The sequence below is a fragment of the Triticum aestivum genome, chromosome 3A, assembly GCF_018294505.1.
Source record: "Triticum aestivum cultivar Chinese Spring chromosome 3A, IWGSC CS RefSeq v2.1, whole genome shotgun sequence".
NCBI classification, from domain to species: Eukaryota; Viridiplantae; Streptophyta; class Magnoliopsida; order Poales; family Poaceae; genus Triticum; species Triticum aestivum.
The window spans coordinates 443,591,870-443,604,801 of NC_057800.1; the positions used below are offsets into that span (position 1 = coordinate 443,591,870).

A 12,932-nucleotide genomic window follows, 5' to 3' on the forward strand; every position below is an offset into this window, starting at 1 on the left:
CTCGGGGGCTTAGCTGCAGCCTCGTGCTCGCCTAAGTTATAAAAATCCTACCGAGTGAAGAGCAACCCTCTCACTCGGGGGCTTAGCTGCAGTCCAAGCACTCGCCTAAGTTGTGAAAATCCTACCGAATGAAGAGCGATCCTCTCACTCGGGGGCTTAGCTGCAGCCTCGTGCTCGCCTAAGTTATCAAAATCCTACCGAGTGGTAAGCCAGCCTTCCACTCGGAGGCTTAGCTGCAGCCTCGTGCTCGCCTAAGTTACAAAAATCCTATCGAGTGAAGAGCGACCCTCTCACTCGGAGGCTTAGCTGCGGTCCAAGCGCTCGCCTAAGCACATGCACCTTGCTTTGAACCTGCAAAAGACATTTTGAGCCGAAGGCAATCATATTCAAGCGCCAAATTCAAGTTTGAATCGATATCTAAAGGAACCGAAAGTGCTCAGGCGTCAAGCCTGTTAAGGTTTGTCGGTTACAATTCCACTCGGCATACCGAGGCAAATTTAAAGTGTCGAGCCAGAAGAAGTTTTTTACCCCTCCTGTGGAGGGCTGGAAGGTGCAACAAATTCATCAAGGTCAATTCCGTCGGCGATCCGAGTGGCAGCTGCAAGGAAAGTCTCCATAAAGGACCTGAAGTCGTGCTTCTTGGTATTGGCCACCCGAAGGGCCGCCAGCTTCTCCTCTCGTGCATCTTTGCAGTGGACTCGGGCCAGACACAGAGCGACATCTGCACCACACCGAGCCGAGGACTTCTTCCACTCCTGCACTCGACCAGGGATCGCGTTCAAGCGGGCCATCAGCGACTCAAGGTCATTCTGAAGTGTCTCCTCAGGCCAGAGCGTCGAGTCGATGCGAGATTTGGCGGCCTTCAGCCTTGCGAGATAGTCCACAACAGCTGCGACACGAGACTCCAGTCGGAAAACATCCATGGCAACTTCGTCGTTCACCGGAGAATTGACGGGGTCAAGGTTCGGCTCCAGTCGGCTGGTTTCCTCTTCAAAGTTTTGACAAAATTCTGCAAGGGTGATCACTAAGTCAAGGGGATAGTCGAATGGAAGAAGCCACAGTTGGAAATATTTGCCAAACATGGAGGTTTACCTTCAAGCATAAGAAACAGCTTCTTGGCAAGGCCACTCAGGAAGGCCTCCAGTTCAGTCTTCTTCTCAGTCAATTTGCTGACTTGGTCGGTCAAGGCAGCTTTGTCAGTTCTCAGTCGACTGACTTCCTTGTTGGCAATCCCAAGAGCAGTTTTCAGATTGGTATTGTCTTGTTCGAGCTTGGTGACTGAAGCTAACTTCTCGTCAGCAAGCTTGATCTTATCAGCTAGCTCAAGGTCTTTCTTCTGCTGGGCCTCCCTTACCTTACCTGCAAGTTACAGTGAGATCAGATGCCGAAACAAGCAAGGGGAAAAGCAGTCGTCAGGGTCCCACCAAACATACCTTCGGTCTCCTCCTTTGCCTTTGTCAGCTTCTCCTGAACCAGCTTCAAGCTCAGCTCGACTTGAGTATGTTTTTGTTCTAGCTCTGAGTAGCGAGCCACAAGATCACAGGAGTTCTGCGAAGAACCAATCGACTAAACGTCAAATGTAACTCACTTCCGAGTGAAAAAGGGAAAAACACAAGTTTCTAAGACTACAGCCGAATACAAGCATTCGACCGTAGTCTCGGGGACTACACCCAGTGGGTGCACTCAGCGTGCCCCCACTAATCCTGTTGAAGACAAAGTCGACCAGTCGACCTCAAAAAAAAAAACAGTGTGCGAGACGCATTCTCTAAGACTGTGATCAACTGCAAGCAGTCGACCACAGTCTCGGGGACTACACCCAGTGGGTGCACTCAGCGTGCCCCCACTGGTTTGCGAAATCCAGTCGACCAGTCGACTGACAGAAAGATTGACATCATAAAGCCTAAGGCCGACTGCCAGCAGTCGACCTTAGCCTTGGGGACTACACCCAGTGGGTGCACTCAGCGTGCCCCCACCGGTTTGCGAAATCCAGTCGACCAGTCGACTGACAGAAAGATTGACATCATAAAGCCTAAGGCCGACTGCCAGCAGTCGACCTTAGCCTTGGGGACTACACCCAGCGGGTGCACTCAGCGTGCCCCCGCTAACACGGAGTTTATCCGACACACCCAGTGGGTGACTAATATAAATTCCGGAAAAGAAAAGTTTTTGGTAGCATATCCAATAGAACAAACAGCGGTCGACTGACCTGGACATTGCTTTGGAGGGCAGAACTGGCGTCATAAGCGGCCTGGCTCGCGTCCCGGATGGTCTTCAGCTGCTCCATCATGAGTCCCGCCTGGCGTATCGCCTCCTTCGCTGCGCCAGCTTGGTCCTCTGGGACGTGGTGCGTCATGAAGAGGGAAGGCTGCTGAGCACTCGTCAGTGGAGTCGCGAAGGTCACCGTGTGTCGAGTGGTGTTCTCTTCCTCCACAGTCAGAATTTCAGGCGCTGACACATCCTGAGGCACCTTACTGGCGGACGCTTTCCGACTCCTCCTGTGCTTCAGCGGCTCTTCATCCTCATCATCATCAGGAAGATCGATAACAGTGTTGGGTGGAGCTGCGGAGAAGGGTCAGGATCAGAGATCGCAAGTCAGTCGACTAAGAATGGTATTAAGAACACAGTACCTGGATTCGAAGTTGCTGCATCCTCCATCTCGTGGTCATCGGCCCGGGCCGAGGTCTCAGAAGTAGCAGCACTGCAACTCCAAAGGATCAGTCGACTAACCTCAGCGTCGACCAGAGATAAAGTTCGCACAGAATAAGAAAATATGAGCAACACAATTACCCTGATATGGTGGGGATGGACACCTTCATCTTCGGCAGGAGCTTGGTCGGCTTCGATGAGGCCGCCCTGGGCTGTTTCGGCGCCTTTTCAGTCGGCGCCAGAGAGGTGGTCCGAGGGCGCTTGGTCGACTGAGTGGCAGTCGCAACCCCCTTACCACGTTCGGTCGAAGGGTCGTGGACAAGCTTCGAACGCCTTTCTGAGCGCGGTGGAACGACCTCCTCCTCCTCTTCTTCCTCGTCCTCGATGTCATCCTCATCACCTTCATCATCATCATCGTCGTCATCATCCCCTGCAGCATCCGAGTCCCATTCCTCCTCTTCCTGGCTCTCGCCCCCGCTCGCCTCGCCTTCCTCAGTCGGAGCTTGTGCCCCATTGGGCATCGAGTACAGTTCGGTGAAGGCCTAGCAGATGCCCAAACAAAGATCAGTCGACCAGTCGGCAGGGTTAGTAGAAATGAATACAACAAGGACACAATGGAAAGCAGAGCAAGCGTACCTTGTTTGGGACGCTGTTGTGGTCGAGTGGAGGAATCCTTCTGGCTCCGCGCGGGTTGTCCCTGTTTCCGGTAACGGCTACCATCCATCTTTCCAGAGTGACATCGTCGACTTCTTCTGGATGGACTCTAGTCTCGTCTTCGGGCCCACAGTACAACCACATGCAGTGGCTCCGGAATTGAAGGGGCTGAATGCGACGCTTGAGGAAAACCTCCAAGAGGTCCATGCCTGTCACACCCTCCCGAACCAGCTGCACCACGCGCTCCATCAACATCGTCACGTCGGCTTTCTCCTCCGGAATCAGCTTCAGAGGGGAGGGCTTGTTCACTCGGTCCATGGTAAACGGAGGGAGTCCACTCGACTGCCCTGGCGTCGACTGGACCTGGCAGTAGAACCAAGTCGACTGCCAGCCTCTGACGGACTCAGGAAAGGACATGGGCGGGAAGGTGCTATCATTCCTCACCTGAATCCCCAGGCCCCCACACATTTGGACGACCCGGGTCTTCTCGTCACCTGGGCTCGCCTTCTTCACGGTCTGAGAGCGACACGTGAAGATACGTTTGAACAAACCCCAGTGCGGTCGACAGCCCAAGAAACCCTCACACATGGACACGAATGCAGCAAGGTAGGCAATGGAGTTTGGGGTAAAGTGGTGGAGCTGCGCCCCAAAGAAATTCAAGAAGCCACGGAAGAAAATGCTTGGCGGCAAGGAAAACCCACGATCAACATGAGTGGCCAGAAGCACACACTCACCCTCTTCTGGTTGTGGCTGCCACTCCTTCCCCGGCAACCTCGCAGCTCCGTGAGGGATCAAGCCCTCGTTGGCCATGTCGAGGAGGTCCTTCTCCGTGATGGTCGACTGGATCCAGTCTCCTTGGACCCAGCCCTTTGGCAGGCGGGATCTGGACGAGGACCCTCTGCGGCTGGTGGATCTCCCCTTCGCCTTCTCCGATGCCGACGCCTTCTTGGCACGCTCCAGCGCCGCTGTCTTCTCCTTGGCCATGGTCGCCGGTGAGATGCACGAAGGGAAGTGGTGCAGGGGCGAGAGCGAGCGCGCTGAGCAGGGAGGAAGGAAGCAGAGGGAGAGAGGGAGAATGCTGGGGCGCAGCACAGAAATCCTCGCCGGGCACATTTATAAGGTCCCTTCCGAGTGGCTGACATGTGGGCCCGGTCGATCTAATCATATCTGGGAGCAGTTATGAGGACTGGATACGTGGCGAAAAAGGCGGCGCGGAGATCGAGGCGTCTATGCCCCGTCCCATCCGAACGCCGCGGTTTGCCCCGCTTCTCGCGCGCCCCCAAATTTCGCACCCCGCGGAATCCGCGAGCAACAAATCAGTCTGTCAGACGCGGTGTTTCCGGCGATCCGTCGCTCGGAGATTGTCGAAGCTCGAAAGATCACTCGACGCAAAAATAGAATGGATCGAGTCGACCGAAGACAAATTGCTCCCTGTCAACGAAGAGATTCTTTGATCCAGAACAGCGCACAACTAGAGCGCAAAGGTTAATCGGAAACGACATCAACTCCTTCTTCACTCGAAGCCTCAATCCATTCGGGGGCTAATGATGGGGTTATGTACCTAGGGTAGGGTCATGGACCTGTTCCAAGTAACTTACCCTAGGACATCCCTAGAAGAGGTCGCCTTCCAGTCGACCAACGAGGATTCACTCGACTGGCCTGAAGGACTCGACCACGAAGACTCACTCGACCACCAGGAGGTCAAGAGGCACTCTGCACCGCAACGGCCTGTAATTAAGTAGACTTTATGATAGTAAAGGCACTTTATGTGGGGCGTTACCAGTAACGCCCCAGACTTAACTCAACTTAAACCCTCTCCTACGTGGGCTGGCTGGGGTCCTGGCGCACTCTATATAAGCCACCCCCCTCCACAGGCAGAAGGGTTCGGCACCTTGTAATCCATACATTCATAATCCACTCGACCGCCTCCGGGCTCCGAGACGTAGGGCTGTTACTTCTTCCGAGAAGGGCCTGAACTCGTACATCCTTTGTGCTTACAACCTCTCCATAGCTAGGACCTTGCCTCTCCATACCTACCCCCCACTCTACTGTCAGGCTTAGAACCACGACAGGTCCCGAACTGTGCGTCTAGGCCGGATGGTAACAGGAGGCAAGGAACACGATGTTTTACCCAGATTCGGGCCCTCTTGATGGAGGTAAAACCCTACGTCATGCTTGATTAATATTGATGATATGGGTAGTATAAGAGTAGATCTACCACGAGATCAAGGAGGCTAAACCCTAGAAGCTAGCCTATGGTATGATTGTTGTATGATGAACTTGTCCCACGGACTAAAACCCTCCGGTTTATATAGACATCGGAGAGGGTTAGGGTTACACAAAGTCGGTTACAACCATAGGGGATCTTGAATATCCGCATCGCCAAGCTTGCCTTCCACGCCAAGGAAAGTCCCATCCGGACACGGGACGAAGTCTTCAATCTTGTATCTTCATAGTCCTGGAGTCCGGCTGAAGGTATAGTCCGGCTACCCGAACACCCCCTAATCCAGGACTCCCTCAGCCACTCTCTTCTACCTCCGGGGAAACCCTAGATCAGTAGATCGGATGACGGCGGCTTTTTGGCGTCGTTTCTTCCTTGGGGGCGTCATTCTTGGAGGTGCACACGGGCTCGAGGGACCAGAGAACGACGTCTTTGGTGGAGCGGTGCTTCATCTTACACATCGATGGTGGCGGATCTCGGCGGCGTGGCGCTGTGGAGATTCGGTGTCTGATGCGCGGAGATGGACTCGCGCAGAAGGAGAAAGCTGTCTGGCGTCATTGTGGCGTTGATGGCAAAGAGGCCTAGCAAGATCGGTGCTTCAGTTTTGCTCTGAGGATGGACCGAGGGATGATGGAGGTGATGGCCCTTGTAGCGTGCAGTGCTCACTGGGAGTGTGCCAGATCGGTGTGGGACCCAATCCAGGTAGTGGCTTGGATGGGACACCCGGCTTTAGATGTTAGGCTTTCGTGCGATGTCTGTTTGGTATTAGGCCCGGACATTCGGCACACCTTCATTAAGGGAATAGGAGTAGCAACGGTGTTGCCAAGATGATGACTTGAGGCTTATTGATGTATCACTTTGTATGGTCTTTGTGAATAATTAATAAAATGATTGCATGCAACATTCAGATGCAGAGGCCGGGCTACATCCTCCTTTTCTAAAAAAGAAAGAGATGAGTTCTTTTGTGATTTTGATTTTCCGGGCAGTGATTCTTGGTAATCGAGCCAGAAGGACTGAATAGCACCCGAGGCAGCCGGTGCGCTGGGCTGCGCGGCTAGGCTGTTTCTCATCGAGATTTTGCACGAGAGTTTGGACAGAGAAACCGCTCCCGGACTCGGGGGTGGGGCTGCGCCTCTCAAACCACATTCGTTCGTCCTGATGCCATATAAATGGTCAGATCGACCTAGCTAAGAAACCCAGACCCAAATTAATTCTTCCGCTGCTCCTCTCAACACCACTCTCACAACTCACAAGTCGCACCTTCCACTGCGAGGAGGCAGAAGCAAAACCCCGAGCCATAAGCTGCCTCCGGGCGGCAAGATGATATCGTTGCATGACCTGTACACAGTCCTGGCGGCGGTGGTTCCGCTCTACGTGGCGATGATCCTGGCGTACGGCTCGGTGAGGTGGTGGGGCATCTTCACGCCCGACCAGTGCTCCGGCATCAACCGCTTCGTCGCCATCTTCGCCGTGCCGCTGCTCTCCTTCCACTTCATCTCCACCAACGACCCCTACGAGATGAACCTCCGCTTCCTGGCCGCGGACACGCTGCAGAAGCTCCTCGTCCTGGCGCTGCTCGCCGTGTGCTCGCGTCTGATCCCCTCGCGGCGGGCCTGGGTGCCGCGGCTGGACTGGTCCATCACGCTCTTCTCGCTGTCGACGCTGCCCAACACGCTCGTCATGGGGATACCTTTGCTCATAGCCATGTACGGCCCCTACGCTGGCTCGCTCATGGTCCAGATTGTCGTGCTCCAGTGCATCATCTGGTACACGCTGCTGCTCTTCCTCTTCGAGTTCCGCGCCGCTCGCCTGCTAATCGCTGACCAGTTCCCCGACACCGCGGCGTCCATCGTGTCGCTGCATGTAGACCCCGACGTGGTGTCGCTGGAGGGCGGCCACGCGGAGGCGGAGTCTGAGGTGGCGGCGGACGGGCGGCTACACGTCACCGTGAGCCGGTCCTCGGTGTCGAGGCGGTCGACGCTGCTGGTGACGCCGCGGCCGTCAAATCTGACGGGCGCGGAGATCTACTCCTTGAGCTCGTCGCAGAACCCCACCCCGCGGGGCTCCAACTTCAACCAGGCGGACTTCTTCGCCGTCGTCGGTGGTGCGCCGCCCGCCAGGGTGGACGGCTCGAGCTTCGGCGCCTCCGAGCACTACTCGCTACAGTCGTCGCAGGGGCCGACGCCGAGGGAGTCCAACTTGGACGAGCACTCGGCAGCGCCAAAGCAAGCCATGACAGACGCCGGAGCGCAGCACAACCATGATGCCAAGGAGCTGCACATGTTCGTGTGGAGCTCCAGCGCCTCTCCCGTCTCAGAAGTAGTAAGCGGCTTGCCGGTGTTCAGCGGCGGTACAGGCGCAGCGCATCTCGATGCCGCCGCCAAGGAAATCCGCATGGTTGTCCCCGCGGACCCGCCGCAGAATGGCTCATGCAAAGGTTCGTCTCGACATTAATGCCATAGTACGTCCATCACTACTTCACGGGTTTCATGTGCAAGCAAGAGTAAACGACATAGCAACTTGTAGAGAACGGGAGCTACACCGCGGCAGCGAGGGGATGCAGAAAGGCAGTGGAGCACGACGGCGACGCGGTGCAGGCCGGGCCGGACAGGCTGACTCCGAGGCTGAACTCCAGCCCCGGCGATGAGGACGGAGCGGAAACCGGGAGGGCGCGGCAGCACCAAATGCCGCCGGCGAGCGTGATGACACGGCTCATACTGATCATGGTGTGGCGCAAGCTCATCCGCAACCCCAACACGTACTCCAGCCTAATCGGCCTCACCTGGTCCCTCGTCGCCTTCCGGTACGTACGTACGGTTCTCCTTCCACTCACGTGGTATGCTTCACCTCATACCAGTAGGAACGTACACCGGCACCTTTTCTTTTGCGGGGTTACTGGCACATTTTAAGGGTATGTACAATGCATAACTTCAGTGTGATGCCCCGTAGACCACGTATGATCGGATATCAAAAAAAAAATTAGATGGAGCACCTTTATAGGAGGCGGTTGTTTGGGGAGTAATGAGGCCTCCTAGTGGTAGCTTGCATTGGAAAGAAAAAATGTATATAAATATCTCAAACTACTTTTTATTATGAGGCATCTGTATCCATATGTCATTATTGTACATTGCCCTAAGTTGGCCAGGCTGTGTGATTTTACATAACACAGCGGAGAGGCGGCAAGGATCGTTTGCCACTTGGCCAGTGTAAAATCTAGCTTTGGATTCGTCTGGCGTGAGATGCGCGATGCTATCGACATTCTTGGCGATAGCATGGTAGGCTGCTTCAACAAGGAGGAGGCAGCAAAACTGTGCGGCGTAGGAGCTTTCTGCCGGTGGGGATAGCCGAAAAGGAGCTTCTACGTACCCGGACGGTGGTGTTGGCGGGCCAAGCAATCCGCCGTTGCCGCGGGGGGCCGTCCGGCCAGCGCCAATCTTGAACTGTAGATCGTCCGGACACCAATAATGAAGTTGAAAGTTTGCACGGTGCACGGCTGCACAAGTACTACTGCACAACTGCTTGGTTAGGCTAATCATCATCACTATACTAATCATGGCTGTTAGCCTGTTACTACTAGTACATTTTTATATCTTGTATAGTGGCTAACAATATCGTCTTATCCGATCTAACGCATGCATGGGTGATGTTCATGGATCGCAGGTGGCACGTCTCCATGCCAACGATGGTCGAGAAGTCCATCTCCATCCTCTCGGACGCTGGGCTGGGGATGGCCATGTTTAGCCTGGGTGGGTGCCCACGCCCCTTGTGCTCCTGTCTCCGCCCACCCCTACACCGTGTCGCACCGCAATTAATCCTCCCCCCGTCGCCCTCGTGCCCACACCCCGCATGCATGCATAACACCGTCAACCTCTCCCTGGGCAGGACTGTTCATGGCGCTGCAGCCGAGCATCATCGCCTGCGGCAACCCCGCCGCCGTCGCCTCCATGGCCGTCCGCTTCCTCGCGGGCCCTGCCGTCACTGCTGCCGCGTCAGCTGCCGTCGGTCTACGTGGGACGCTTCTCAAGGTCGCCATTGTTCAGGTAACTACGCACGCATGCCAACTAAAAAAACACCACGCATGCATACACGTGAAAAGGTGATTTTTTATTTTTGCATGTGCTGCTTTTTGTTAATCATCAATCCCCTTGCTTCAGTAATTGCGTGCGTGTGTGTAGAAAAGTAACAGTAATTTGGCAGGCGGCTCTACCACAAGGGATTGTACCTTTTGTTTTCGCCAAGGAATACAATGTCCATCCTGAGATCCTGAGCACTGCGTGAGTGTGATCACCAGCTACAGTAAATGTTGATGCATTGCCAAGTTTCGCATTGGGATTACCTTCTAACCGTTTGTAAATCTTATTTCACAGCGTAATTTTTGGCATGCTGATAGCTCTTCCGATTACATTGGCCTACTACGCCCTTCTTGGACTGGTACACTGATCAATGGTGCTGCTGAAAACACACAGCAGAGGTAGAAGTTTTAGTACTACTGCCAGATCATACTTGTAAGCTTAGTCCATGGATGACGCATGGCTTGTAATTTTGGGTCACATGCCTGTGAAAATCCGTTGGGATCACAAAGCTGGCCGGCATTTATGGCATTGCTTACTTATTTCGGGTTTCAGGATTAAAGACCGTGTTATACATATATCATAGCTTAAAATTAACATCAAGTCAGCCATAAAAATTTCTTAGCTTAATTAGCTCTGAAGTTCTCGCATCACCGATTCCGGTACTCATCACTGAGGATTTTAACCGAATCCGTAGCCCGTCGGATAAGATCAATTTGATCTCAACCCATCCTCACATAATGAAGGCATTCAATGATTGGGCGGCAAATCTCGAACTCGTCGAGTTACATCGCCTTGGGGCGCGTTTCACATGGACAAACAACCAAGATGATCCCATCCAACCAGTCCTTGACAGAGTTTCCATATCCATGGCATGGGAAAACAACTTTTGAAACTGCTCCTTGCCGACGGAATTGCGGTTGGGTTCGGACAATTGCCCTCTAATGTTGAACTCGGGCGAGCCGCAAAGGCCTAGGGATATGGATGACAATGGGTAAGGTATGGATAGATACAACCTCCTTTTGCTCAAACTCATACCCATGGAAATCTTTTATACCCACCCACTTCAATACACATGGGCATAAATTGCCACCCATGCTCATACTCGTCGGGTATTCTATACCCAACGGGTATCCGATAGGTACAATATAGAGCATTTAAATTGTGAAGAAGTAAATAATAATAAACGAGTCTAAAATTCAAATGATGATAGGTAAGTAGAATAGCACCAACGCAGCCTCCTCCGGTGGGTTGCCCCTTGTAGGCATCTAGGGAGTATGACCAAAGATTGATGGAAGCCCGACAAAGTGGGAGGCGTCAATGAGGATTGGGGATCGCTGGACCGAGAGTTGGGCTTGAGTTCAATGGCGATGCGTTGAGATTTCATCATTTCGAGGAGTCACATTGGTCATATGAGGAGTGGGCAGGTGCTTGCAGGCATATGAGCTATGGCTGGTTTAGGGAATGGAAGATTTAGGGGTGGCCCATAAGAGTTGGATATTGACCCCACATGTCATAAGAGTTATTTTCATTTTTTGAGGTATCCATTGGGCTACTAGGGGCGCAATTTCATACCTACCCACATATTTTGCAGGTATGGATACCCATTACCCGTAGGTATAAAATCTCTCGAAGTCTCACCGATTCCCACTGTTTTATGGTACCCATGGGTATCCATACCCATGGGCAAAAATGACATCCCTACCCAGGGAGAGGTGTTTCTTCTTTAAAAAACAATGGCTTCTCCAACCTAGTTTTATAGAACATGTTTCGGCTAATATGATACCGGGGAAAATCCTATCATTCGCATAGGTACGGTCCGCTCTGCAATAGTATGGATGAATGGAAAAATTGCATCCGGCGCCTCACACACTACCTCAGGGATTGGGGGGAAAATGTGCACTGTGGCATACAACGTAGGAAAGATGCTCTCAAAGCTGAAGTGAGCACTCTTGACCATGTGGCAGATACGGTGGTGATCTCAGTGATGGATTGGGCCAGAATATACAAGCTCAAAGGAGAGTTCACTTTCACCGTGTGTTGTGAAGAATTGTAATGCGGCAATTGGTAGATATCAATAGGTCCTGGAGGAGATGCCAGTACAACATTCTTCCACACTGTGGCAAATGGGCATAAAAGGCGTTGTTGCATTCGATCTCTAAGTGGGGTACATAGATCATCACGGGTGATGCACCGCTGAGGGAGCACATATATAGTTTCTACCTAGAGCTACTTGGCAAAATCAGAGGGGGAGGGGTTGGTATCGCTGCTCTTGTGTGGAGTGACAAAGCTAGGGTGTTGGAGGCTGATAATTACGTGTTAACCCAATGTCGGTGTCAAAACCGGCGGATCTCGGGTAGTGGGTCCTGAACTGTGCGTCCATGCCGGATGGTAACAGGAGGCAGGGAACACGATGTTTTACCCAGGTTCGGGCCCTCTTGATGGAGGTAAAACCCTACGTCCTGCTTGATTAATATTGATGATATGGGTAGTACAAGAGTAGATCTACCACGAGATCAAGGAGGCTAAACCCTAGAAGCTAGCCTATGGTATGATTGTTGTATATGGAGTTGATTGCCTACGGACTATAACCCTCCGGTTTATATAGACACCGGATAGGGTTAGGGTTACATAAAGTTGGTTACGATGGTAGGAGATCTTGAATATCCGGATCGCCAGGCTTGCCTTCCATGCCAAGGAAAGTCCCATCCGGACACGAGACGAAGTCTTCAATCTTGTATCTTCATAGTCCAGGAGTCCGGTTGAAGGTATAGTCCGGCTACCCGAACACCCCCGAATCCAGGACTCCCTCAGTAGCCCCCGAACCAGGCTTCAATGACGACGAGTCCGGCGCACATATTGTTCGGCATTGCAAGGCGGGTTCTTCTCCAAATCTTGTGTACCTGTAGGAATAATGTCCGATTTTTGTAACGTAGTGCTCCTCGGCTTCCACGCCCAATAATGGCCGTCTTCCACGTGTCAAACGAATGCGAAAAGCCGGGGCGTTTTTACATCCACACCCCTAGCTGTATAAACGAGCCGCCTATTTAACGGGATGGGGATTTAGGTCCAAACCGCATCTTCTCCTTTCCACGAATTATCATCAGAGCGCTTCCAGCAAAGGTCCATTCCAACATGACCAGCCGTCTCAGCTCCTCCCCTCGCCCCTCCGGTTCCAAACCCGGGGACTGGGAGAGTTGCACCATCCCGCATAGCGAGTTAGTGTCGCTTCAGGCCAAGGGATTTCTCCCTCAGGCATACATGGTCCCGGTCCGAGCCGGTCTCGCCACCTACAATGGCGGAAAACAAGCGGAGAGCACCCCCAATCCTTCTAAAGGAGA

At 53.2% G+C, this 12,932-nt stretch overlaps 1 protein-coding gene across 1 annotated transcript; it reads left to right on the forward strand.

The window, feature by feature from the left end:
• Window positions 1–6,616: 6,616 nt before the first annotated feature.
• Window positions 6,617–10,150, forward strand: LOC123061581 (auxin efflux carrier component 3a). Its single transcript, XM_044484743.1, has 6 exons — window positions 6,617–7,958; window positions 8,048–8,324; window positions 9,182–9,267; window positions 9,404–9,561; window positions 9,719–9,795; window positions 9,889–10,150. Exons 1-6 carry the CDS (start codon window positions 6,842–6,844, stop codon window positions 9,959–9,961), a joined length of 1,788 nt encoding a protein of 595 aa, XP_044340678.1. The 5' UTR covers window positions 6,617–6,841; the 3' UTR covers window positions 9,962–10,150.
• Window positions 10,151–12,932: the final 2,782 nt, after the last annotated feature.

What these genes read in the sequence shown, in the direction of transcription:
- LOC123061581 (XM_044484743.1), top strand. Translation starts at nt 6,842, where the DNA reads ATGATATCGTTGCATGACCTGTACACAGTCCTGGCGGCGGTGGTTCCG. An exon ending in TGGTCCCTCGTCGCCTTCCG is followed by an intron (nt 8,325 to 9,181) that starts GTACGTACGTAC and finishes CATGGATCGCAG; the next exon opens with GTGGCACGTCTCCATGCCAA. An exon ending in GATGGCCATGTTTAGCCTGG is followed by an intron (nt 9,268 to 9,403) that starts GTGGGTGCCCAC and finishes CTCCCTGGGCAG; the next exon opens with GACTGTTCATGGCGCTGCAG.